General features: G+C 41.4%; 1 protein-coding gene across 1 annotated transcript; it reads right to left on the reverse strand.

Annotated features, from left to right (window-relative positions):
* Positions 1–1,554: 1,554 nt before the first annotated feature.
* BAG3 (BAG cochaperone 3) lies at positions 1,555–26,661 on the reverse strand. Its single transcript, XM_084633631.1, has 4 exons — positions 26,400–26,661; positions 8,389–8,745; positions 6,009–6,395; positions 1,555–2,851 (listed from the first exon to the last, which is right to left on the reverse strand). The coding sequence occupies exons 1-4, from the start codon at positions 26,574–26,576 to the stop codon at positions 2,081–2,083; spliced, it is 1,692 nt and encodes a 563-aa protein (XP_084489757.1). The 5' UTR covers positions 26,577–26,661; the 3' UTR covers positions 1,555–2,080.
* Positions 26,662–26,916: the final 255 nt, after the last annotated feature.

Genomic DNA, 26,916 nt, shown 5'->3' on the forward strand with positions numbered 1-26,916 from the left:
ATGAGTTCTCTTCATTGGGAATAGGGGAATCAAAGTCTGGCTCCTGCTCCACTTGTCAATATATTTGTCATGAAGTTTTGACTCTGCATAATCTTAAATAGCATTACATGACTCATTACATACTTGATTGGTACTGTAATGCCTCTATTTCAAAGGTAATTATAACCTTAATGTATCTAACTTCCAGTGAAGAAATAATATGCTTCAGTAATGACAATAGCCTAAATTCTCAGATTACTGTCTCAGCTAATCAATGACATTTAATATCAAGATTTTTTTAATGTCCCACTGAGGGGAAAGAAAAAAGGGGAGTCTAACTAGAAGCTCGTTTATAGTTGATTTGCTAGAAGCATCCCTGATTTAAAGTATTTGTGTTTTATGATGTCAGAGGTATGTCTCCTCAGAGATGTAATCTTGCAGGAGGATGTGCCACTGAAGTGAGTTCCTGCAAGAATTATGCAGGCAGATTAATTTAATTTGCACCTCTTTTACCAGAATGACTACAGTGCTCGTCATAAAGCTAAGAATAGCCAACTGGTTACAAATTGTTGTGCATATTTATGTGGTGGGGTTGATTATCAAAATGAAACTAAGGCAAACATCAACAATCTGCCTATAGATTAAAAAGTCAGTAGACAGATCATAGACTTTAGTTTTGATTTTTTTAAGAGACCTGTTTACTGCAATTTGCAGGCTATATTATTCTGTTGGAATAAATTATGTAATGACAACTCCAAATTCTTAATGGCTACAAGTCTTTCATAACCAAGATTTAAAATCCGTTTAATTTATGACACAATCTTAACTTCCAATCTAATCCCCTTCCAACTTGGATCAACTGATTTCACGTTCATCATTTACACTAGATGAGGGTCTCCCACATTATAAATACAAAATGTTAGCTTATAAAAAAATATTTTTCTTGTCCATTTTATAATTTGAAAGAACAAATAGCTGAAAACCCATTGGGCCTGAATCTTCTCACTTGCAGTGGTCGGGCTCTGCTGCCTTTAGTAGATTTACTTCTGATTTACATGGTTGTAACTGAAAGAATAATTAGGCCCATTGTTTAAATTATACAGGAAAGCAGATTGCTTGGAAAAGTGATTGCATTGTATTGTTTTGCCAGATACAATGTGTGCAGCTGGCCCTGAAATAAACTCACTGAACAGAAGATGGGTTTTTGTTGATCCCATTGATTTGCTGTTATAGAAACTGGATGTGAATACAGTGCGTGGAATGACAGTGAACTTGAGTCAACTATACAGTTAGTGACATGATTTGCTTTGGCAAGATTTCATATAAAAATACCCTAAAAGGACTAACTCTGTTAATACCAGCAGGTCAAGCAGCAAATATAAAGTCTCCATACAACAAAAAGTGCAGACAGCTGATAAAACACAGCTGAAAGAGGGAGTTGGGCAAAGGCAAGTCATTGCCCTCATCAGAAAGCAGGTGTAAGCAGACATTATCTAAACCAGAATAGGATATTAAAAATATCTATTTTTAGAATGCAAATACTCAGCTTTCTAGTTTATAAACCAAAAGACTAAGTCAGATTTCTATATTATTTTATTTCCCTTTTAAAATATAGCACTGAAGTCTTTCACACATATAAATAGCTCTACAATTTCTTACACACTTTCTATGCATCTTTACTTAAAGTGCCCATTTGTGAACATTAAAAATAAAATATTCTTGCTAGAGTGGCTACATTTGTAGAAGGGTTTGGTATTCTGGTGAGGCAAGGCTTTGATTTTACAAAAATTACCTGCAGAAGAAACATTAAAATACAACACGTATCAATGTTAACCCAGAGGCATTTTTTGCATCCAGCTGGCACGAAAGTATCTTAAGAACAAGACTCGTTCTTGAAACATGTCTCTTTATAAAGTGTAAGAATACAGGATAAATGCATCATTTTCTTTATAGCCTCTCCCCCCCGCAAGTGTGTGTGTCCCAAGCTGCTATGTTGATTTAAAAACCAATGGATGAAAAGCTTCTGAAATGCATGCAACTTAAAATTCACTTAACACATTTCTAGTTATAAAGTCTGAGAGCTTTAAAGTTCAACATGTGGCTATGGTTCAGTTGGGTTATTAACTGTGTTTGTTGTGCTGGCAAGATTGGTAAATACTTCTTCCTTAGTTTCAGGTTGATGTGTTTCCATTTTGGTTTCCTCTTTGGCACCTTCATTACTTGTATCTTTCCTGGTTTTGTCCGCCACAGGATCAATCTCCATGATTTCCTGTGGTGGCTTATTATTCTCCATCAAGGTTGACTGAAGTCCATAAACATGAACTACCTCTGGGACGTCTTCTGCTTTCTGTTCAAGTCTTTCCAAAATATTCTGAACCTTCCTTACACCATCTCTCCTGGCCTGGCGCACATCTGCACGACCCTCGGGGTCCACTGAATCTAGGGCTAGCAACTCTTTGGTCAAATACTCTTCAATCATCAAGTATTTTTTGTCATTTTTCTTGCCTTTGAAAGAATCAACTGCCTGTTCAAGCATTTGAACATTCTCTAGAATTGCTTCCACTTTCAAGACACCAGGATGTTTCTGTGTCTCTTCCACATCCATCATCTTCTGTGGTGAAGTTTCTTCAGAAGCAAGCCTCTCCTCTGGATGTGCACTTTTAGCAGGACAGGGAATTGTTTTATCAACCTTTTCATCAACCTTTTCTGCAGTGGGCGGAGGTTTCTGTGGTGGTGGTTTAGAATCTGGTTCTTTGTGAATGACTTGAATTGGGATATAAGATGAAGGCATCTCAGTTCCTGATGGGCTTGCCTTGTTTTCAGGTATGCTTTCATGTAGTGTTTCTTGGGGTGGGATTTGTTGCAGAGAAACCTGAAGGAGGAAAGTTTATTATTCTGAGACATGAAAACAATGCTACTTCATTTGTAAACAAAAAATACAATTTTCAGGTCAAAAGATTTTCAAAAAAGTGACTAGTGATTTTGGCTGCTCAATTTGAGACACCTTAAACAGGCCTGATTTTCAGAATGTGCTGTCTCAGGTCAGGTATCCAAAAAACTCAGGCACCTAAACATCACTAGTCCCTTTGGAAAAATCTAGGTCTCAAATCTTTTCCATCATACTGAGGCTTAATTGAAAGATGCTGCTTAAAAATATTAGTATTAACACCAACTTCTTAATAGACAACTAGCACTGGTAAAATCCAGATTTGCAAACACTGCCATTACCGACCTAAGACTATTTCCAAATCTTATTAGCTTTAACTTGGTCTTTTTATTGGGAGATTTGTTCTCCTACTGAGATCCATCCCCTTTGCTTCATTCAGGAGATGCAGTGGGACCAGACATGGACTGCAATGGGCCAGCACAGAGACCCCTTATCCATTCTGCAAGATCTGGTCCCTGCATCTACCCCCTAATCTCAACTCAGCATTGGGCCTGGGGGGGATGCGCCAAGGGCAGGAAGTAATATGGTGGATCTCAGCTGCAACAAATAAGTAAGCTCATATACTATAATTAAGGCTATGTTTTAGTCATGGGTATTTTGAGTAAAAATCACGGACACGTCATGGGCAGTAAACAAAAATTTATGGACTGTGACCTGTCTCAGACTTTTATTAAAAATACCCATGACTAAAACTTGGAGGGCACTGCCCAGGGGCCCTGCAGGTGCTGGGGAAGGGCAGATAGGGTAGCTGCGCGCACCTCAGGACCCGTGCTGGTGGAGGGGTGGGTTGGTGGGGCTGGCAGGCTCCCTACCTGTGTCCGCGCATCCCCACCCCAGCAGCAGCAGAGTTTGGGTGTGGGAGGGGGCTAGGGTACAGGACGATGTGAGGCAGGCTCTGGGTGGTGCTTACCTGGGGGGCTCCCCAGAAGCGGTGACATCCCCCCTCACTCAGCTCCTAGGCGGAGGCATCACCAGGCAGCTCTGCACATTGCCTCCACCTGCAGGCACTGCCCCTGCAGCTCCCATTGGCTGTGGTTCCCAGCCAATGGGAGCTGTGAAGCCAGTGCTCTGGGCAGAGGCAGCACGCAGAGCTGCCTGGCCATGTCTCTGCCTAGCAGCTGAGTGAGGGGGATGTCACTGCTTCTGGGGAGCCCCCCAGGTAGGCGCCACCCAGAGTCTGCCTCACCCCATCCAATGCCCCAAACCCTGGCCCCCTCCCAGGCCCAACTTCTGTTGGTGGGGGTGCAATGGCCCGAGACTGCCCCAGCAGTAGCCGGTGCCTGCCTGGTGCAGCTGCTGCAGAAAAGTGGAAAGTCACCGAATTGTCAGAATGAGACAAAAGGGCATCAAAACAAATTACAATGTATTGCCATAAAAACCAAAGGTAGCAAGGCTTTGTGGTCTGGACACAAGATTGGGGGTCACGAGAGCCAGAGTTCTTTTCCCATTTCCTTCACTGATTCATGGTGTGGCATTGGGAAAGTCACTTAGACTAATTATTTTGGATATAGGTTCCTAAAGTTAGGTGTTTAAATATTGATGTAGGGTACCTAAGTAAATGGGCCAATTTTCAGAGCTGATATGCACCGAAGAGAGTATTTTTGCCTGAGTAAAGACTGGATAAAATCTAATTAAGTGCCTTAAGGTTTGGCCCTTAAAAAAATAAATAAAAAAAAAGCAAGCAGTGAAACTTAGCACGTCATTAATTCTGGATTTTGCTTCCCCCAACCCCCTTTAACTATTTTGTTCATGTTCTAGGTGGGATTTTCAAAAGGGCTGAGGGTTGACTTAATTCTGTTCCCTTTGACTTCAATGGGAAAAGCGCACCTTTGAGAGGTTTAGAGTTATCTTACAGATTTAAGTGATGGAAATCCGAGAATACGTCAATCTTTGTTTAATGCTGAAGTCATATCAACTCTAAATATCCTTGCTTTGTGGCCTCTGTAAGAAGCTTAATTATATTCAGATCTGTACAAGTGGCCTAATTCTATATTCAGATATTGTGAGCAACTGTATCTGAGGGCAGAATTTGACCCCCAAGTACTGTTCCAGAATGGCTGACTGTAAATCAAACAAATACAGCTCTTTTCAGTAAATGCATCTAATCAAAATATAGTCCCCCCCTTCACTAAATCAGACACCACTCTGACTCTCATGTGACTATACTTCAGAAAAGGCACGTAAAAAGCACTGTAGTCTAGTAAGTGCTAATCTTGGTCAGCACTCCTAGTTTCTAGTCCTGTGTCTTGCTATGTGAGTTTACCTATCTGTAAAATGGATATTATAATACCCACTTGACTAAAGCTGTGATTCTTAATTAGTGAATGTAAGATGTTGTAAAATCTTTTGGATGACAAGCACTAAATAGTATTGTATTTTAGAATTTGTCTAGAATACTATACACGGGACTACATTGTAGAAAATTACTGTCTGTATGATGGAAATTCACGGTCTTGAACAAATTGCAGAATTGTACACATTGTCCCTGAATGAATCAAGTTTAGTGAGAAAGTACAGTATGTAGAAACAGACTGTAGAGTAGATTTTACCAATCCCCTTTCATCATGATAAATAATAGTTACTTTCTGGATTTGCTGCTGTAATCAATGATAAATGAGACAAAGTTGCATTGTAACTATAAAGCCCATGGGCCTGATTCTCCGCTAGTGTATATGTCCCTTACACCACTGACTGAGATTTACATAGGGTGCAAGTGAAAAGAGAATCAGGTTCTGGGTTTTAATCAGAATTGATTTAGAGTATCCCTGAATTTTTCTTCTTTATTTAATCTCTAATTTTGACAGTTTCCCATTTGAGAATGAGAATTTTAGCACCCTATTGCGTGAAATGCTAGCTTTGATGAGAATATAGTGCCTCAGTAACATGGTGGCACTGTCAACAACAATACTGAAGGCCAGGTCCTCAGCTGGTGTATACTGGATTTACATGATCTGAGGATCTAATGCTGGCATTATGTTTGTGAAATTCTATGAGCTTATTAGTATAATCCAGATCTTTAACTTTATTAACACAAAGCACAATTACTATAGAAAAATCAGATTTTTCTGATCTTCCTGCATACCTGGGGTCTGTCCACAACTGTCTGTACTCTGATGGGAACTGGGGATTGTATCTGAGTGGTAACTCTGGCTGGTGAACTTTCACGACTTGACGAACCCTTCTGAGACATTCTGAATGGGGACTGCTCTCGTGCTGGTTTGGGCTCCCGCTCATCAGCTTGAATTTTGTGATACACTGGTTGGTGGACATGATAATCACTTTGCTGTGCAGGATAGTGTGTCTTCTGTGCCTGATGATATATTTGTGGTGGTTGCCCAAGGCCTTTTTCCTCATGGATCACAGGAATTGGAATATAACCTCGACGGACCTGGTGGCTTCCTGCACCGGGTCTACCTGATGACTGATGGGAAACTGACTGTGAGTCAGAAGTTGTAGGAGACTGAGGTTGCTGTAAAAACAAGATTATTAATTAGTGTTAACTGTTTCACATTTTTATTTTATTAATATGTTGTCAGGCAGCCTCAACATTTGTTTCTCCCCCACGCCCCAAAAAGGGGGAGAGACACAGGAGTAGTGGTGGAATCTGTTTGCACATCAGGATTTGGTTTCCCGGGTTTTGCTAGGGGACCTGCGGGACAACTGCAGAACTAGTGAGAAAGCATCACTGTAACAGGTGAAACCTGAGCTGCAACATTCCCTGAGGAGGGAGGGGACATTTAATCAGACTCTTTCTGAAACTTTGTTCTTGTTTAAACTGGTTGGATGTGGGGCAAAAAGTTAAGCAAACAAAAGGGGGAAAAAGAACCCCCACAGTCACATAAACAATGTTGCCTTTGCCACACTAGGACTTCTTCCTGTGGTTTTGTATCTTGTTAGGATAGGGGTGCGAATGCTAGAATGACTTTAATTTCCCAGGGGTGTAACTCCACTGGTGGTAGCAATACTAATGTGGTTTTAGCATTTTAATCCACGGTTGTCTGAACGCTGCTCAGAATGAGTTTAAGTAACAGAACAGTTAAAATGCTGGTGGCACCTTGTCTACACCAGTGCTTCCACCATTGGTACTATCGGTAGAGCTGCACTAGCTGGATATTTTGGGAAAATAAGACCTTGGCTACATCACACTTAAAGGCACAGCTGCAGTTCTCTCGTTACAGGTAACACACTTTAGTTTGTGGCCACACTGTTTTTGTGTATCCCTACCAGCTACCGTTTGTATCAAGGAATTCTGAGAATCTGGACAGCTGACCCAAAGTGCTTCAGTAAGGGATACTGCTTGGAAGACATGCACATAGAGTGGCATCAACATTACAGGGGCAATATACTTTTGGAAGTCCTTTTGCACAACGTACTGTGAGGAAAAAGGACTGGCCAAAGTGGTTACACAAATATGGCTTAGGGGTTCTGGCCATACTGAACAAACAAACAAAAAAACCCCAAAACCCAGTAGGTGGTTCATTCTTCTATCTTGTGCCTCCCTGGGCTTCACGGACAAAACACTGTTAGCCGAGATAGTGGCTAGCAGAATTTTAAAATCATGTGGTGTATGGGCCAATCATATTTAGAGTGAATCCTGCCACTATTTGAGTACAAACTCAGTTAAAAGATGTAATATGGCTCAAATTCAACATTCACTCCCCATTCAACTCAGGGCTGGGAAAACTCAAGCTCAGGGTTCAGTCTGTTATGAGGATATTATCTCAACTCCAACTCTCCAAAGAAAATAGGAAACCAAGTCCTGGTACTTCTGAGATACAAAGCAAGCAGAATCTTTTTTATGAAAAATCTTTGATTATGAATATATAGTAACAAATTAGTAAAGGGCATAGGCAGAAAAATTATTTTTCAGTTAATCTTTTAAAAAAAGCTTTAAACGAATTCAAATGACATACATTTAAAAAGAATATGCACTTTAAAAATATTCAGCTGCAAATAGTTCAGTTTGGTGGATTCTAAAATGGTCTCATTTATTAACAGCCTTTATTTTTTGTCAGGTTTGTTTTATTTTTAGCTTTTGCACTTACATTGTTTCATAGTTATGTCACAGGACACCGTAAGCTCAGTTCTGCTCTCATTTACATTGGTGCAAATCAGGAATAACTCCATTAAGTCAACCAGTGTGAGAGGAGAATCGGGCTCTACGTGCCTCTGTTTCTGAGACAAGAGACAGAATCAATCTATGTGCAATTCTTTCTGCACAGTCATTTGTGAGTGAGACACTGTGATGCTAGAGAAAATGTAAACATTTACAATGAAGTGACTTAGTAGAATCATTAAAAAGTACATTTTTGTGTTTGTATTAATACTTCAAAAGTATTTGGGGGAAATGTAATTCTATGGTAATTTTGGACTTTTGAGGGATAAATCCGCTGTAATGCCATTTTAGGTCACAAATGTTGGAGAGTAATCCAAAACACACCCCTGCACTACTGTCAAGTTACCTCAGGCCCATGTGAGGCTGGAGTTTGGGCTGTTGCAGCTGCTGTTGTCTGTCCACATTGTTTATCTGTCTGAGCAGCTTCAGCTGGTCCTCTAGCAGGGGATTCTGAGTGGGTGTAAGCCCCCCTTAAAGGTGACTGTGCCCGCTTTGTGGTGGGAACAGTTTCTGCTTTGTATCGTTGCATGCCAGGTTGATGAACGGAGTAATACGGATGCTGCTGTCTGTTCTCAGCACCTTCATGGATAACTGGAATAGGGATGTAGCCAGCACGAAGTTGAGGGTATCCCAAGCTTCCTTCTCTTACTTGTGGCTGCCTTGGAGTATCCTGAGAAGGACCATTTGCTGATGACTGGCCCTCCTAAAAATTAAAAACACCACATGGGAAAAGTTTAGAAGTTAGGACCAATGCAACTCATAAGAACAAGTAACCTTAAACCTCCATCTTTAAAGTAATGAAAGAACTGTATGTCAGAACTTTAAAACTTCCTTTATTTCTAATTAAATTACTTTGCATGAGCAACTGGTATCACATTCTAATGCAGAGGATAACTACAGCTGCTAATCATTCAGAATTGTGGGCAGCAGGGAAAAAAGATGAACAAATTATTTGTCTAGGGATATTTTTAAAGTTTTCACTTCTCATAAACAGCAACTTTCAGCTTAAACATATCCAAATGTTTCACATTTCATGATTGTAATTCTGATCTGACACACAGAAGCTTTATACTAGTGTAACTCCACTGACTTCAGTGGAGATGTGTCTGATTTACAACAGTGCGAGATCAGAAAGAGATCCCTCAGCACCTTTTAGAATCAAGGCCATTTGTAGACAAAGCAATTCTCAAGAAAACAGGAGATGATCAGAAAAGCAATGTTTGTCAGTATTGTTCTTTCCACTGGCTATTAAAAGAGTATTCTTGATGCTGGATACTGAAAAATGTATCTGCTTTCAGCTAAATGTGATTCAGCTGTAATAGCTGCTAAGGGGAGAATAACAAAAGACTAGAGTAGTAAAGGGAGGATACCAAAAGGAAATCTAACAAAGCTAATGAAAGATAAGTATTTATGGTGCTGGATTATGCTTATACTAATACTCTGCATAAGACGGAAGAGGTTTGTACCAAGATCCCTCATAAGTCCTCTAATAAAGTTCTTCCTGCAACTGTCATTCTATTTTGAGGCCCTCCTAAGGGCCAAGTTCCAGATGTATTTGAGTAAGATCATATAACAAGCACTCTACTACACAAGACGGTAATGTCATTATTCAGTAAAGGGAGAGTTTAATAAGAGGACATAATAGGATTTCTAACATTTCTATTGTAGTATTAAGTGTTGTTGTAATCAGAAAAATTACTTAGTTATGTAGCACGGTCATATGTAAGCAGACCAATTCACTAAATGAAAATTAATTATTTTCTAATTAGATACTGAGTGAGCCTCCCATATGCCAGTGTCTCCTTAAAACAAAGAGTACTGAAGAAACTCAGCAAGCTATAAAATTGCAGAGAATAAATTATATTTGTTTTAACAAAGTTAATGGGACCACATATATGAAGTGCTTCCAGGAGGGAAGGGGCTCGAGTCAGAGAGCCTGAATTTTTTTTCACTGGTGTAAATTAAGAGAAACTCCACTGAAGTCAGAAAGGAAAACTGGGCCCAAAAAGTTTTCAGAGAAAAATAATTTTAGGTTAGCATACAATTAAAGACTATGGGTTTGATTCTATCTCGAAAAGGTTTTATATTAGTGTAACTATTTATTATTTCAGATTTAATAGATGCAAGAGAAGAATCAGCACCTGCATATGGATGGTCTTGGGGCTGCTGGAGCTTAGTACAAACAACTAGGTCCTCTTCACCAATTTACCCTCCCTGCTGTATCAATGGATTTACCCCTGCAAATATAAATCTAGATCAACCCAGTATGTTTTTAGCGCTACTGGCAGTAATTCCCCTCTAGGCACTGGAGGGACACACACTTATGTTGGCAAACTGAGTTTACCTGAAAAATCAAGAACAGTCAGCAAGTGGCAACTGAAACCATGTGCAAAGCAGAATTTCTGCCAAGTGAGTGAAGCCAACCATGCTGCCTAGCAGTCAGGAAAATAGATGATTCAGTGCTCGGAAGAAACACCTTGCTGATTAGGCTGAGTCATTAGATTCCATGCCTGATTTGCAACAGCTGCTCCACACAATCCTTCTGAAGAAAATTCCTTTCTATAGAGGAGGGGTTCTCAAGCTTCATTGCACCGTCACCCCCTTCTGACAACAAAAATTAGTACGTGACCCTGGGAGGGGGGACTGAAACCTGAGCCCCCCCACCCGCCCAGGACAGGGGTGGCAAAGCCCAAGGGCTTCAGCCCTAGGCAAGGAGCCTGTAACCTGAGCTCCACCATCCAGGGCTGAAGCCCTTGGGCGTGGCTTTGATCCCGGGCTTCAGCTTTGGCCCCAGACAGTAGGACTCAGGCTTCAGCTTCAGCCCTGTACCCCAGTAAGTCTAAGCCAGCCCTGGGGACCCCATTTTAATGGGGTCGTGACCCACTTTGGGGTCCTGAGCCACAGTTTGAGAAACGCTGCCATAGATAGAGATCTATGGGTAGCTAGATATGTCTGCCTGAATTATACTACCCAGCTGGGATGACTCATGTGCAGATTTCCCCACACTAGTGTGGAAGGGGCGATCTGTCCACCTCTGTGGTATTGTCCTTTCCTCCTGTGGACCTTGTAGAAGATGACCCACAGGGTATAAGATCAGTGCTATGGAGAGCTTAGAGCCTGGGTGAGCCAGGAGGACCCCAAACAAGATGCCTCCTGAAGCTGTATTGGATCTTTCCCATGGAATATCTATGGCAGGGCAGTCCCTAATTGAGACACCTTATCAGGAAGCTGGGGCCGGTACGGAGGAAAAATCTTCCTTGGAATCTCAGAAGCCTGCTAGGTTTGAGGGTGGGCCTTGCAACCTCAATTCCAACCCACAACAGAGCAATCCGGAATGAGGTGAATCCTTGTGAAGGTTTCTTCTATCATAACCACACTCCATATGATTTATCTCATCCTATATGATCATGTTAGGGCCCTACACATTTTATTTTCAAGTATCAGGGGGTAGGCGTGTTAGTCTGTATCCACAAAAACAAGTAGTCTGGTGGTTTTTACCCACGAAAGCTTATGCTCAAATAAATCGGTTAGTCTTCAAGGTGCCACTGGACTCCTTGTTGTTTTATTTTCAGGCGCTTTAGACTGCCTAAATTTGTGAACCATCTCAAAGCTATCTGACAAATCCTGCCTCCACAGCTCAGACCCTGGTTGGAAATGTAAAACAACTAGCCCAACAACAAAGAGGCTGAGAGGCGTGTTTGTGTGGGGTTTTTTTTAAATGCCAAGATTTGCCTGGAGTGAAATTTTATAGCACGCTTATAAATCCTGAAAATAGGGTTTATAATGGAAACATTGACACCACCTTAAACAGAACAGCATGAACTGTACTTCTGTAATCTGTCATTATACTTACAGCTGTAAATAAGTATAAATACATCCTGTGGAAAATTACAAATATAGTTAGTCTCTGTACTCAAATTCTCTTCATGGTCAATTATAAAAACTGTAGCTAAGTATTTGTCTTTCTACATGTATGTATCTGTCTATGAAGGTGTTTATATGGCCTTCATCACTGTAGCATCTGAGCACCTCCCACTAAAGCAACAAAATTCTCTGTCCCCCTCTGCCTCCAGAAGTAGCATGAATTGTGAATTACATAAATCACAAATATAAGGAAGGTCATCCAATTACAACTATTTTTTATAATCCTGATTATTCTTTTTAGCATTTAATTCATACTAATTTAAATTTACTAGTCGGTAACACTGGGTTGGTCCACACTGGAAACTTCCATTGCATAGCTACATCTCTCAAGGGTATGAAAAATCCACATGCCCGAGACTCGTAACTATGCTGACCTAATCCTCACCTTAGATAGTGATTGGTCAAAGGAAGAATTCTTCCATTGAGCTAGCTACCACCTTTAGGAAGCTGGATTACCTACACTGATGTGAGAAACGACCCTCCCATCAGCATAGGGAGCGTCTACACTGAAGTGCTACAGTGACACAGTGGCAGCATCTCCTCTTTAGTCCAGCTGCTCTTCCCCCTCCCTCATTTTATCCCTATTATTTCATCACCTCCCCACTCCTCATCTCCCCCATGCTTCTGACTTGCCCTTGCAACTGCACCTTGGATAATAATAAAGTCAAATGTGATGTATGATGCATCACTAAGAAATCTATGTAACTAGCTGCAATCACAATCCTATTGATGTAACTTGTTTTCCAACTGCCACTGATTTGTGTCTCACAAAGTCACTTCCCTTTATCCTTTATAAGTTTCCCCGTCTATAAAACAATTTCCTGTCTCGGGGGTGTTAGGAGGCTTAACATTTGTACAACATCTAGAAATCATCAAATTGAATGCATTAATTTTATTTTTTTTTAAAACTGGTTACACAAAGCATTTTAAAACCTTATTACTGATTTGTGATTTTTAAATGGTAGTAATTCTCAGCAGCAAAGGATACACACATTGCTATAAAATTTTAAACTAGCATTGTCAACAAACAGCAGGAGCATGTAAATAATTTCTTTTTTTAAGCACTGAAGTAGAAGTAAACTGTAAATGATGTCTTTTCTTGAACTAACTAGAAATACTGGAAGATCATTTACAATACAGGTGGCTGATTTTGGTCTGAAGCTATTGTTCCTGATGCAAATATAGTTAACAATTTCTTTTCATATAAAAATAAACATGGATTTACATTAAAAAAATAACTTCCTTTTCCCGGTGGTCTTCTGAAACCTCTTTGCATGGTTTGTGATACCAGCAACCAGCTAATTCAGTAGCTTAGCATGGCCTTGGGTTAATAAGGCCTTGTCTATGCTTAAGTTTGCTGCTTTAACTAAGCTGGCATCCTTAAAATGGAGGAGGAAAAAAAAAAAAAAAACCACTAGTGTAGATGCAGCTCTACTGGTATAAAAATGCTTATACCAGCATAGTTTATTGTGGTTTGGTGAAGCAAAATAAGCATAACTATGTTTGTAAACAAAAACAACAACAACAAAATCACACTCCTTACCAAAATATCTGTGCTGGTAAAATCGTAACTGCAGATCAGCCCTTACAATATGTCAAGTTTTGGTCCTCCATTCAGGGTCTATGAGTGCAAGTGCAATCTCACATCCAGAGTAATGGAGGAGAATTTTAAACCTTAGTCCTTTACGCAAGATCTTTCCATGTAAATTCAGTTGGAAAAGGCACTTTGAAGAGACGGATGAGATACCCTTTCTAGATTTTCAGTGGCCATAACGTCCATCATGGTGCTGCTGTAGTCAATAGGAGTTCTGTCATTGACTTCAGCAGAGCCTGGATTTCACCCCAGATAGACAATGGACCCAAAATCTGTTTGCATTGATTCCTTTCACAGCTGCTGTTTTCTTTTATATTTATTAAGAATGAATCTAAGGACCATCAGTGTTGAAGTTTCAGCCCCTGCCCTGTCTTTCTGCCTGTAATGGCCCAATAGTAGCAAAGCTTCATTGAAAGTAGGCTACTGTGGACTCTCCTGTCCTCTCTCTGATGCCCCCTGAATTCATGCTAAGTGACAATTTCATAGCCTTTAATAATATTAACGGGGGGGGGGGGGGAAGGATTTACTGCAGGGTTGGTAGAGGGGAGGGTGAGAGGTGAAATGATTTGTTGACATCTGTCCCCTCCACACCTGATAACCTGGATCTCTAGGTCATCTCTACAGAAAAGCTTTTGTGCAGCATGGGGAAGGGAACAATGATGCTGCAGAGTCACCCAGCACAGAACTCTGAATTTTCATGACCTCAGTCTGCTGATAGAACAATCTGCCCCGAACTACTTACTTTTAGGTCCAATTCTGTTCTCTCATTGATGTTTGGGCCTTAGCATAGACTGAAATAAGATGAGATCTAAATGATAATGTGAAATTCATCAGATTCTTGATTATTCCTCTAATTCAGAATCTCTAGAAATAAATGGTTTTCCTAGTGAAAAGAGAAGTCCTTAAGCATAAAAATAAATCTAAGTATGTAAAAAACATCTTTAAAATCTATCCAGAGGGAGTCAAGACACTATCCCAGAAAGAGCACAGGCTTTTTAAAATTAAATCACTGCAAACTGATTTTGGTTCCATTGCACAGTTGGCCTTTTATTACGGTTAAGGTTAGATTCTGTCATGGGTATTTTTAGTAAGTCAGGGACAGGTAGCGGGCAATAAACAAAAATTCACAGAAGCCCATGACCTGTCCCTGACTTTACTAAAAATACCCTGGTGGGGGGAGGGGGGGAGAAGAGGAGACAAACAGAGTGCTGCTGGAGCTTGCAGCTGTTCCAGCCCCAGGGGGGCTGACCCAACTCCAGCCACTCCAGGATCGCTGCTCCAGCAGGCCTGGGGGCTGACTGCTGGTCAGCAGTTCTGGCCGCCCTGGGGCTTCCTCAAAAGAAGTCACGGAGGTCCCAGAAAGTCACGGAATCCATGACAGAATCATATCCTTAATTATTGTTCAAAATCATAGTAAATGCATATCTTAAAAGAACAGAGATTTCAATAATTGGGTTTTTAGGTCAAAAAGGATCTTCTGAAAGTGTAATTCACAGTGCTATGCACAAAAGGCTGAAGTTTCTCATCTCACACACAGGAATCTTCTAGCACATAAAAAGAATGACATCACAGCTAGGATACTGGGATGGGGGAAGAGAAGGGGAATTAGCAACCACAGAATTTTCACTGTAGTACCATGAAGGTGAGAACATGGGAACCCCTCTAAAGAATGTTCAGTCTCAGGGTTCAGCTTAGGAAGAAGTCATGTTTACCAGTACTTTTTATATTCAGTTCTTATGTGCTATTTGCCTTACAATAAACAATGTCTGAACACAGATGTTTACACAGGCCAGAGTCCATACTCAAGACACAGGTATAAAAAGAAATGTTTAAAACAAAATACAATGAGATTAAAAACTTAGTCGATGACCATCCTAATTCAAATAAAGCAAGCAGAAATCCAAGTCCTATGCACCAGTGCTGCATAATGGACTAAAAGGAATCTCTCTCTCATCTTGCTGCTACAAAGATAAAATGTGCCACAGAGTATGCGAATATTTTTTAATCATAATAATATTGATAAAGTCCCCATCCCCAGTCATGGATGGGCAGATTAACATTTAGTACTTTAAAAAAACTAACATTATAATTAAAAAGAAAAAATCTCAGAACTAAAAATAGAGGAGTCCAAGATAAATTAATAAAAGGGAAGGTTAAAAGTAAGGTCCAACAGTGGTCTTAAAGGCATAGGATAAACCTGATCATCTGTTCTCTTATATGTGATGGGAGGGACCTGAAAAGCAGGTGGAATGTGAATGCAGAAACCCTTCAGAAAGTTGTTCAGAGGTTTTAAATATAGCCTACATCATAAATGGCTTTAAAATCAACAGTGGCAATTTAAAGCCAGTCCACCACTTTATAGGCAACCACATTAAAGAACAGTGAGCAATCGGATCATATTATGCTTGCACGAATCAGGGAGGAAAATGCGTGGCTGCATTTCAAACAAGCTGCAAGTGAAAGAGATGCACAGTGCTCGTAGCTCTGCTAAAGGGCCATTTCAATGATCACCCCTCTTGGCGAAGAGGGCATATGCTGCTGTTGTGAGGTCATCACCAGGACAAACAAAAGTGCAGCCAGCACAAATGCTTCATGGCACCACAGCCTACTCTTGGCTTCAGATGAGGAGGGACATCAAGATTCTCAACCTTACTCACAGCTTTTAAATGAGTTCCCTCAGCAAGCAGGGCATGATGAAAGGGAAGGAATCCTTATGACGACAGCCTGTGCACACTAGCATTCTCATCCTGGTGTGGAGGATGAGGTAAGGCCAACACATCGAGCTGATTGCTCAGGCATTCTTCAGAGGCCAAAATTATTATAATTAGTCAAATCCTGAGGTCATGCCTGAGCTTTCAGTCACTTCTAACTCTTCCATATTGTTCTATCAACAGATGTTGAAATTTTCCAGAACATGCTAGATGCAAACTAGAATGCACATCATTACAGCAGGTCTCTTAAATTGGAGACAATTTGCATGAGTAAGAAGAGTAGGACTGAACTCCAAAATATACAATACTACAAGGATCTACAGGAAAAAAGTTGAAAAGCAACATTTTTGCTTCTTGCAGAACACGTGGCCAGTAACATTTTATTAAGCTGTGTTCAGTATAATTACACTACCCAAAGAAGGGAGACTTTCTAAGATTTACATATTAATTATAATACTTAGCTTTTCCATAGCTCTTACAGAGAGATCGAAACAGATAGGCACTAAGGGCAAATGTACGTACTGTATGTGCCTGTGTTATATGAACATTCACAGAAACCCTTGGGATTTCTCTTATAGGGTCACCAAAGGAGGAAGTTTTAAGTTACGTTGCAGAACTTGAATTCACTCTGGTAACCCTTGCCACTAGCTTCAGGGAGGCTATGGATTTGACTCTGCACCCACTGAAGTCCATGAAGGCAGGATTAAGCTCTATTTCACATGAGTGAGAGTTGCAGGATCTGGTCCCATGTTTTCAGGGAGCAAGGAGTCCCACAGGTCAGGAGACCAACATAAAATAAACGGAAAAGTGCCTGCCAAAATTGATTGAGACATTTTAGTAACGTAGTATTCTTTGCACATATATCTATTCCACTTTCAAACAGAAGTGTCATTATAGGATAGTATAATAGTAGCTCATATTTCTGAACTAAGAAGGATGCACCAGTTCCATTTACATGAGAATATTTTTTACTTTATAGGAAACCAAAAGTGTCTGCAACTCAAAAAATTCTGACTGCTTGCCCTCTTGGAATTCAGTTACAGCCAAACCAATATCCCCCCCCCCCCAAAAAATGTATAACAATTGATCTAGCTAGCTAACTAATCAGTATTAAGAGGCTTTATTAAAAGTAAAAATCAGCACACCCCAGACTGCCTATACCAGTGGTTCCCAAACTGTGGGGTGCGCCACCCTAACGGGTGCAGTGGGGCCTGGGTCAGCCCCCATGAAGGAAAAGTTTAGGCACCACTGGTCAACAGTAATTTACTTAAAAATATTAATTAAAAGTTTTAATCTAACCAGTTCCCTCAGCGATGCTATGTTTTCATGGATTAATAATAAGTGCTTACAAAGTGCTTTTTATTCATAGTTCTCAAAGCATTTTACAAAAGGTGGGTAAGAGGGGCAGAGGTTAGTTGACTTCACCAAGGTCATATAGCCACTTAAGGGCAGAATTACCATCTCCTAGGTCCCAGTCCAGTGCTCAGTCCACTGGACCATACTGCTTCTACTGCTGTAATTCAAAAGTTCACCTACTCAGGATTTTCATATTCATATTCTCTCACTCACTTACAGTCAGTGTTCATATATATTGAGTGAGGCATCATTAACTAATGACTGAAGAAAGATAGGATAACTCATGAACATATTTAGTCTCATGAATTTGTCTTAATAAGGCATCTAATCTGTCACATCATTATTTGTACAACAGGCTGCTTGCTTTTGATGTTTTATTTGTTTAATGCTGGGGTTTTATTTCATGCCTTTCACATATGCAGGCAAATAAGGCTTATGGTTTGCTTTTCTGTTAACCAAAGTAGTTAATATATACCTTGCAAATATTCCATTAATGCATACTCTATCTGATGGATAGTGACAATATGCTGATGTGGACCAAAAAAGCAAGGAAAGAATCTAACCACGGGTAAGTTCTATGTAGTTCAAAAGCAGAGATCCATGCTTCTAGCTGTAAAGTCACAACTTGGCTGTACTATGACCTAATCTTGTTTTATGAATTATAGCTATAATTTTCTTGCTCACCAAGCAGATTCCTCTTAGGCTATCACATCCTGGCCTTCCACAAAACATGAAGACACTTGCCCTTTATGTCAATAAGTAGAAGCTGGCCCACATGAAGATTGCATCAGTTGGGCTGAATTGAACATGTTCTGAGAAAACAATGACATCCACAAAGAGAGACGGTCTCTAAGAGGGATAAACTTGAAGTAAAGCCTACTAAGACTCTGCCAACAGGAGTTATCTTGCCAAGGATCCTAATAACAACGTGCTATACCAAGCTACTTCTGTTCATTACGTGATTTTCCTTAAGCAGCAGGTGGCCAGTCTGTCTTCTGTGCTCCAAATACTGGCTGTGTCCCATGAACTCAGAGCATAGGAGACGGGATGAATCTCAAGCAGCAGCAACATGCTGCCACTCATGAAAGGAAAGCAAATAGCGAACAAGTGATCAGTCATTCACTTCACAGGACATCTCTGCTGCCTGAATTCTCATCTTGATTTAATTGTGCATAGGGTAGTCCTCTGGCATCACTCCCTAAAATAGCATTTCATCCACATAGATTAATTTTTCCACACTGTAAAAACACTTATGCCGCACCCTATTTACTGATAAGATTTCCCTAGCACCAGTTGCAAAAAAAGCCTCTCTTTAGCCACCTCTCGGGCTTGCAGCCCCTTTTACTTTTATATTTTCTTTGGAAGCAGAATCAGGAGGTATAATTTGGGGTAAAAACAGGGCAAGAACGTAGTACTGATGCCACAGAAGAGGAGTGAAGAGGAGTTCACAGCATAGAAGAATGGTACTGTTAGTCCACAAACTCATTTCCGATAGGTATCTATGTTTGAAAGAAACATAGGAATGTCAGGGACGGTCTAGGTATACTCGGTCCTGCCTCAGCATGAGGCGATAGACTAATTAATCTCACAAGGTCCCTTCCAGCCCAAACTTTTCTGCACCTGGTTTACTATTGTCTAATCAAATACAATGCTATTTATCACATGGGCATAATGAACAGTCATGTTTGTGCATCAGTTGTAGGTGTTAAAGACTCCTCACTAGGAGGAACACTGGCACAAATCTTTCCTCCACCTGTAGGTAAGAGGGTGTATCACGACTAATCCAGTTCCAAAATGTATAATTTAGGGAGTTAAAAAAAAATACAGCTTCTATGCCCATGAAAGTGTGAATCTGTGGACCTTGATTGCCCTAATTCTCCACTGCCTTGTGTAGTCACTCACACCAGTGCAAACCGAGTATAAAACGTTTGCGAAATAAAATCTGGTAGCATGTTACAACCACTGTGCACTTACCTTGACTGGAGTAAGAGATGGTATGAGGTGCAAGGTAACAGAGAAGCAGAACCAGTGGGTGGGATTTTCAAAACTGTTTACCACTGGCCAAATTCTTCTCTTATTTGAGTCAGTGGGAATTTTACCATTGACTTGAATGGGAGAAGGGTTAGGTCAATGCTGAGCATTTTTGAAAAAACCACCCATGTGTGGGTCTAGTGAACCAAGATTGGAGTTTGATGAGGAATTGAAGGGACAAATGTAAATACAGTCAGAAATGAATTATAGTGGTGGGGTGGGAGACTTTGGAAATTCGAGCACCTGGGGCATAGTTGCATACACCTATCGGTCTTTCTAAGCAATGCAGACAGTTTGTTTGCATCACTTCAAGGCAATCAGCATTGTCCAGTGATGTGAGATCTTTGCTAGAAGGGCCGCTTTCAGAAGTGTTACTTTCATGGCAGATGCCATTCAATGCGACAGGATTATCTTTGAAAACTCGTGGCGATCGGGGGAGGTCCCGGACAACTGGAAAAAGGCTAATGTAGTGCCCAAATTTAAAAAAGGGAAGAAGGAAGATCCTGGGAACTACAGGCCAGTCAGCCTCACCTCAGTCCCTGGAAAAATCATGGAGCAGGTCCTCAAGGAATCAATTCTGAAGCACTTAGAGGAGAGGAAAGTGATCAGGAACAGTCAGCATGGATTCACCAAGGGAAAGTCATGCCTGACTAATCTAATTGCCTTCTATGACGAGATAACTGGTTCTGTGGATGAGGGGAAAGCAGTGGACGTGCTGTTCCTTGACTTTAGCAAAGCTTTTGACACTGTCTCCCACAGTATTCTTGCCAGCAAGTTAAAGAAGTATGGGCTGGATGAATGGACTATAAGGTGGACAGAAAGCTGGCTAGATTGTCGGGCTCAAAAGGTAGTGACCAATGGCTCAATGTCTAGTTGGCAGCCGGTATCAAGTGGAGTGCCCCAAGGGTCGGTCCTGGGGCCGGTTTTGTTCAATATCTTCATAAATGATCTGGAGGATGGTGTGGATTGCACCCTCAGCAACTTTGCAGATGACACTAAACTGGGAGGAGAGGTAGATACGCCAGAGGGTAGGGATAGGATACAGAGGGACCTAGACAAATTAGAGGATTGGGCCAAAAGAAATCTGATGAGGTTCAACAAGGACAAGTGCAGAGTCCTGCACTTAGGACCGAAGAATCCCATGCACCGCTACAGACTAGGGACCAAATGGCTAGGCAGCAGTTCTGGAGAAAAGGACCTAGGAGTTACAGTGGACGAAAAGCTGGATATGAGTCAACAGTGTGCCATTGTTGCCAAGAAGGCCAAGGGCATTTTGGGATGTATAAGTAGGGGCATTGCCAGCAGATCAAGGGACTTGATCGTTCCCCTCTATTCGACACTGGTGAGGCCTCATCTGGAGTACAGTGTTCAGTTTTGGGCCCCACACTACAAGAAGGATGTGGAAAAATTGGAAGACATCCAGTGGAGAGCAACAAAAATGATTAGGGGACTGGAACACATGACTTATGAGGAGAGGCTGAGGGAACTGGGATTGTTTAGTCTGCGGAAGAGAAGAATGAGGGGGGATTTGATAGCTGCTTTCAGCTACCTAAAGGGGGGTTCCAAAGAGGATGGATCTAGACTATTCTCGGTGGTAGCAGATGACAGAACGAGGAGTAATGGTCTCAAGTTGCAGTGAGGGAGGTTTAGGTTGGATATTAGGAAAAACTTTTTCACAAGGAGGGTGGCGAAACACTGGAATGCGTTACCTAGGGAGGTGGTGGAATCTCCTTCCTTAGAAGTTTTTAAGGTCAGACTTGACAAAGCCCTGGCTGATGATTTAGTTGGGGATTGGTCCTGCTTTGAGCAGGGGGCTGGACTAGATGACCTCCTGAGGTCCCGTCCCTTCCAACCCTGATATTCTATGATCTATGAGGAGTCTAGGGATTCACAACTAAGATCCCCAACCTACTATGCCTCTGAGCCATTGATGACCATCACATCTATTCAGTGAATCTCTCTCTGCAGTTAACACCTGTGACCCATCTTTAGTTAGAATAAACATCAAAGGGGAGTAGTCCATGTAAAAAGAATACATATGAGTGGGACATTAGTTAACACTTATTTAAGCCTTGTCGATGTGTTCCCTTTCCTGAAACCATTCAAGCCCTTCCCTGAAACCATCCTCCCTAGCTAAATTTGGTCCATTTCCATTTTCAAAAGTTCGGGGGCTCCCACTGAACAACTTAGTAGACTGACCCACCATTTCAAATAATCTTGGCAAAAGCCATGCTGAGTTATGACATTAATTACTCAGGAAAACAAATGGCATACATGCCCAAGGGAAGATGGTTATTAACAAAGAAACTAAAGGAAAAGCAATGGTATTTGCTGGAAAACACTTCTCTAATAGAAATGTAATAAGTTATGTGGTCCACAGTATTGAAAGTGCCAGCAAGTCATTCAATAAATTAGTAGTTCGTATCCTGGGAGAAAATAACTATTAAAGAACTTGCCTTCATACTCTAAATGCTTTTCAGTCATTACCAAAAACATTATTTCTGTTCACTTCAGTCTAGTTGGAGATTTTACACTCCTTAATCTCCGGACAATGTCCGTAAATCCATTCTGACATTCCATTTCATTCCATACAAATAACTGGGCCATAAACTGTTAAAGTTGAGAGACTTACCTACAACCACCACTCCTCCCACAAAACCTAATAAACTGCATAAACGTATTGTGTCTGCTCTTCATATATGTGGGGGAAGTGGGCAACAGTAAATAACAAAAAATAACCAGAACATCTTCACGTGGTTGCTGCTATGTATTGTACTCCACAGTTAACTGGTAATTGAGGGCCTGGTTCCATTGACTTAAACGGGGCTTGGATTAGGGGTTTAAGGGATAATAGGTCTAGTATACCATTGAAATCAATGAAGTAACACCAGTGTAAAACCAGAATAAATGAAAGGAGAATCATGCCCAACATGACCGAAATAAGGGGGCTTCATTATCACTAATGGTCTCACAAAAGTTATTATTCAGTTAGCTAGAAAATGACTTCTCACTTTGCGTTTCATTTCACTGCTGTAGTCCTTGTAAGTTAATTTCACTGCACAGGTCACTCAAAAGGATGAATTACCAAGAGGATGTAGATAATTTGAAACTGGTGTTTTAGCACCAATACCAGGGTGGTCCACCGTCAGTGGTTTCACTAGCTGCATTTATGAGCTTTCCAAAAGAACAGGGCATTACTGAAATCTCAGAAAACATTTGGTCTCTTTTGAACTATCCAAGTGTAGCAGGGTAAAGAATGAAAATTTTAGTTCTTCTACTCCTCAGCTCATCCTTGAGATCAAAACAAAAACTTCCTCTTCTGTTTGAGTTGTACTAGGTACAGGAGTGAGAAAACAAGGAAGCTGTTTGAAAGTTTTCCTCCTTTTGACTGCATACAAAATCTGATCTCCGTCATTCATTAACACAAGCGTCATAATGAATGCCCCTTCAGAAATATTTTTGTATTTACAGTTGAATGTGAAGCCAGAGATTAATTTTTTGTTCTGTTTGTTAAAGTATGCCAATTAAGTAGCAAAATTTGACAGCTCAGAATTCTTATTTAGGGGGACACACAATATCTCGAGGGCCAGAATTTAAAACCTTTATGACCTTACTCCACAAATAGTTCCAGTGAAGTCAATAGGACTACTAGTGAAATATAATGCTACTTAAACCAGAGTGAAGGTGCCAGAATCTGCTCCCTAATTTGAATAGGTGATTCTAAATTCAGGCCCAAACTCTAAAGGCCCTAGCAGGCCATTCATGCAAAACTGGTAGTGAAATCAACTGGAGTTTGTGTCTGATGTCAGTAACAGAATAGAGCATTAAATCAACAATTTTCCTTTCCTTCTCAGGAAGCACTAACCTTTATCTTGATAAGCTGTTCATATAAATGCCTGTTTTTGAGAGTATTTTCCAAGTTTTCCTATTAGGAAAATTTATTTCATAATATCTCTTCAAAGGTAGGTGCAATTGTTTCTTGTTTTTATATAGAAGCGTGTACATTTTCCCTTCAAACTACTTCCAAACGGATTTGTAAAATAATCCCTAAAACCTGACAGGAAAGGAGTTACTTTCCATTACTACAGATTTCACATCAGATCAGGCTGGAATTTATTTTGTTTCAATCACAAAGGAAGAACTCTGATCCACCATAATTCAAAATTTTCCTGTTTTCAGATGATTATCAAAAGCTGCTTAAATCTGACTTTTTATCTTAAACAAATTAGAGGAGACATTTGTTAATTTCCCAAGAGATGGCAAATTTATAACAGAGGTAATTCAAAAATTGCACTCTTTATTCTTCAAGAAAGTGTTATGGTTACCTAAAACACCGATCAATATTTATTATTTGTTTATAGTAGTGTCAATGCTGTCTGGGACCCCATTACACTATGCAGACAATCTGTCTGAAGATGAACTAAAGCTGTTTATATAGTGTTTATTTAATACTGACCGATTTATATTTTTCTGAGATCTTCACCATAGCACCAAAATTACATAATTTACTTTGTCATTAAGTTAAACAGTGCCTATCAAAGCATTTGAGAAGAACATTTACAAAAATGAAAATAGAAATGAAAAAACTGTTTTGTAAAATCTGGATTAAATACAGAAAATCTCCTTTCACACTGGTTCTATACCCATGTAGTTCAATTGACTTCTGTGGAGTTACTCCTGATTCACACCAGTGTGAAGAAAAATCAGTCCCTCTGGCTTCCCTTATGTACTGTATTGCTTGTACTCTGAGTGACCTGCATTCACAAAATGAGTAATAACAAATTTTATTCAATCATCATTCTAAAACTGAGGAATTTAAAAAAGTATTCCCTGTTACATTTAGTGTTTGAAGCTCCAATATTTACACTAATGAATAAGGTTACAAGTGTCAGAATTGCACAAAAAATGGTTGTCATCATTAGTCAAAAAAAAAAAAAAAATCACTTTGCATGGGCTGATTTATAAAAATGCACTCCAGACCTCTACAGAATTGTCTATTTTACAGTATTTCAAACATAATTCAAAAACAAATAAATGTTGTTACAGTAGGCTTCTGCTTATATATCAACACAGACAACAATACTGTCCACTAACAGGCCCTAAGTCCTTCCAGTGTGCTTATAAAATGGTGAAACAATAGTTATCTACAGGATTAGTTTGAACTGAATGTTGTCCTGATGATCTAACTACTTTGGAGCTCTACAATAACCTGCTACCTTTACAAGCCTCAGACCACCAGCACTGCATCATTTTTAAGGCAACAGTTGGAAGTTTTGGCTGATTTCTAAAGTGTCAGGAACCTTCCCTCGCAGCTGAAGCAATCAGGTGTTCAGACTACCAGTCCAATATACAGAAACATAGAGCTCACCCAAACTTCTTTCAGCACTGGCCTGAACAGCACCTTCCATATTTTATTGGGAGCTTTCTTTCCTCTGATGTGCTGCAGAGTTCTGTACAGCCCTCTTCTATGTAGGCCGGGAACTCAGGGTGTAAAGATAGCAGAATTGGTCCCTGTGTTAGTCCTATGACAGTAATGCTTTATGACCATCAGTAATATGGTTTCAAAAATAAAGGCAGGGACAAAGTTTAGCATACCAGCACTTAAAACAAAGTAAACAAACATCTGCCAATAAACTCTTATTTTCCACTAGGTTCTAAAAAAACTTCCTAGTTCATCTAGGGAGTTTCCAGCTCCTTCTCTCCTGGTTATTGCCTAAATCTAACAAAAAACACTAATTTTGATTAAATGTAGGGACACTATAAATTCAGCATTTCTTTAAACTAAGACAGGTTTACTTTAAAGATCCATTTATGAAGGCACCTAGAAAAATCATGACTACTCTCTACCTCTCAGCTACTTCTCTTTACATGGACATATTTGGAGTGAGAGATGGGTTTCCCATAAGCATACTTTAAAACAAAACCAAACCAGAGAGCAAAATTACTGAGACAGTTAGTCAGGAAAAAAAAAACCTTGACGAGGAAGGTTTTTTTTTAGTGATGTCCATTGTTTAAACTATACACATCTGAAAAATAAATCAGAGTTTGTGTCTCCCCAGACAAGCTGAGTGGACTTAACCACCTTTAAATAAACATTACAGGGCTAAGGTATCAAATGATTTAATGCACAAAAAAAGGACTGCAGTGCGTCAGAGACAAAAGGCAGCTCCTGGCCTCACTACATTGCCATGTACTGAGGAGAGAAGAGGGCAGATGGCCCTGCCACTGCCCCTCACCCCCCCCCCCCGCACTACCATGTACTGAGGAGAGGGCAGGCGGCTCTGCCACTGACCCTCGATCTCCCCCTGGAAATTAGCATGTACCCAGAAGAGGGCCAGCTGGCCGACCCCCCGCCACATTTGCCATGTAGGGAGAGGAGGGACGGCTGCTCCCCCTCCCCGAATTTGCCATGTACTGAGGGGAGGGCCTGTTGCCCCCCTCCCTTTACCATGTATCGAGGGGAGGCCCGGCTACGCCTCCCCCCACCCCATTTTCCATGTACCGGGGGGGAGGCTGTCCCCCCCCGCAATTGACATGTACCGAGGGGGGGTTCCCCCCACAATGACCATGTACCGAGGGGGGGCTCAGAAGCCCGTCCCTTCACGCACCCCCCCCCCCCGGGGCTCTGCTCTGCCCCCTGCCGTGCCCGGCGCTGCGCAGAGGACGAGCTCCGGGCCCTTCACTACAAAGTTCCCGGCGCGGAGCCCTCCCGCCGCCCCCCCGTGGCTCCCCAGCGGGCACCTTGTGCGGCTCCGCCAGCAGCCGCGGGTCGCTCCAGGTGGTGGTGCGGCTGTTGTGATCCACAAAGAAGGGCCAGCCGGTCTGCGGGTCGATCTTCACCTCCCAGCCCGGCGGCAGGGGCTCTCGCTCGGCGCTGCCCTCCATCTGCCCCACGGGCGAGTGAGCGGCGGCGCTCATGCTCCGGCTCCCGCAGCGGCCGCCGTGCAGTGCGCTGTGGCGTCAGGCGGGGAAGCCGGCCAGGCCGGCACCTTTATCAATCAATGGGCGGAGGGAGGGGGCAGCGAAGGGGCTGGAAGTGTCTGGAAATAGCTGCAAAGGGGCCAGGCGGAGGAGGAGCTGAACTGGGGGAGGAGAAAGAGGTGGAGAGACGGCGCAACTGGCCGGCTCGGCTGGAAACTTCTGGTTGTGTCGAGCACAACTTGGTTGCGGCGGCTGGGCGGAGAGAGCCCGCCTGAGTCACCCCCGGGCACCGTCGTTGTTGTTAATGCGCGGCCAAAGCCGCCCCTCAGCGCTGGCC

Source organism: Lepidochelys olivacea, assembly GCF_965140295.1.
Source record: "Lepidochelys olivacea isolate rLepOli2 genome assembly, chromosome: 7".
NCBI lineage: Eukaryota > Metazoa > Chordata > Testudines > Cheloniidae > Lepidochelys > Lepidochelys olivacea.

Excerpts from the sequence above, each read along its gene's own strand:
- BAG3 (XM_084633631.1), bottom strand. The coding sequence starts at position 26,576 with ATGAGCGCCGCCGCTCACTCGCCCGTGGGGCAGATGGAGGGCAGCGCC. Across the intron at positions 6,396-8,388 it reads CAGCCTCACATGGGCCTGAG|CAACCTCAGTCTCCTACAAC; the intron begins GTAACTTGACAG and ends TTGTTTTTACAG. Across the intron at positions 2,852-6,008 it reads CAGTTGTGGACAGACCCCAG|GTTTCTCTGCAACAAATCCC; the intron begins GTATGCAGGAAG and ends TTCCTCCTTCAG.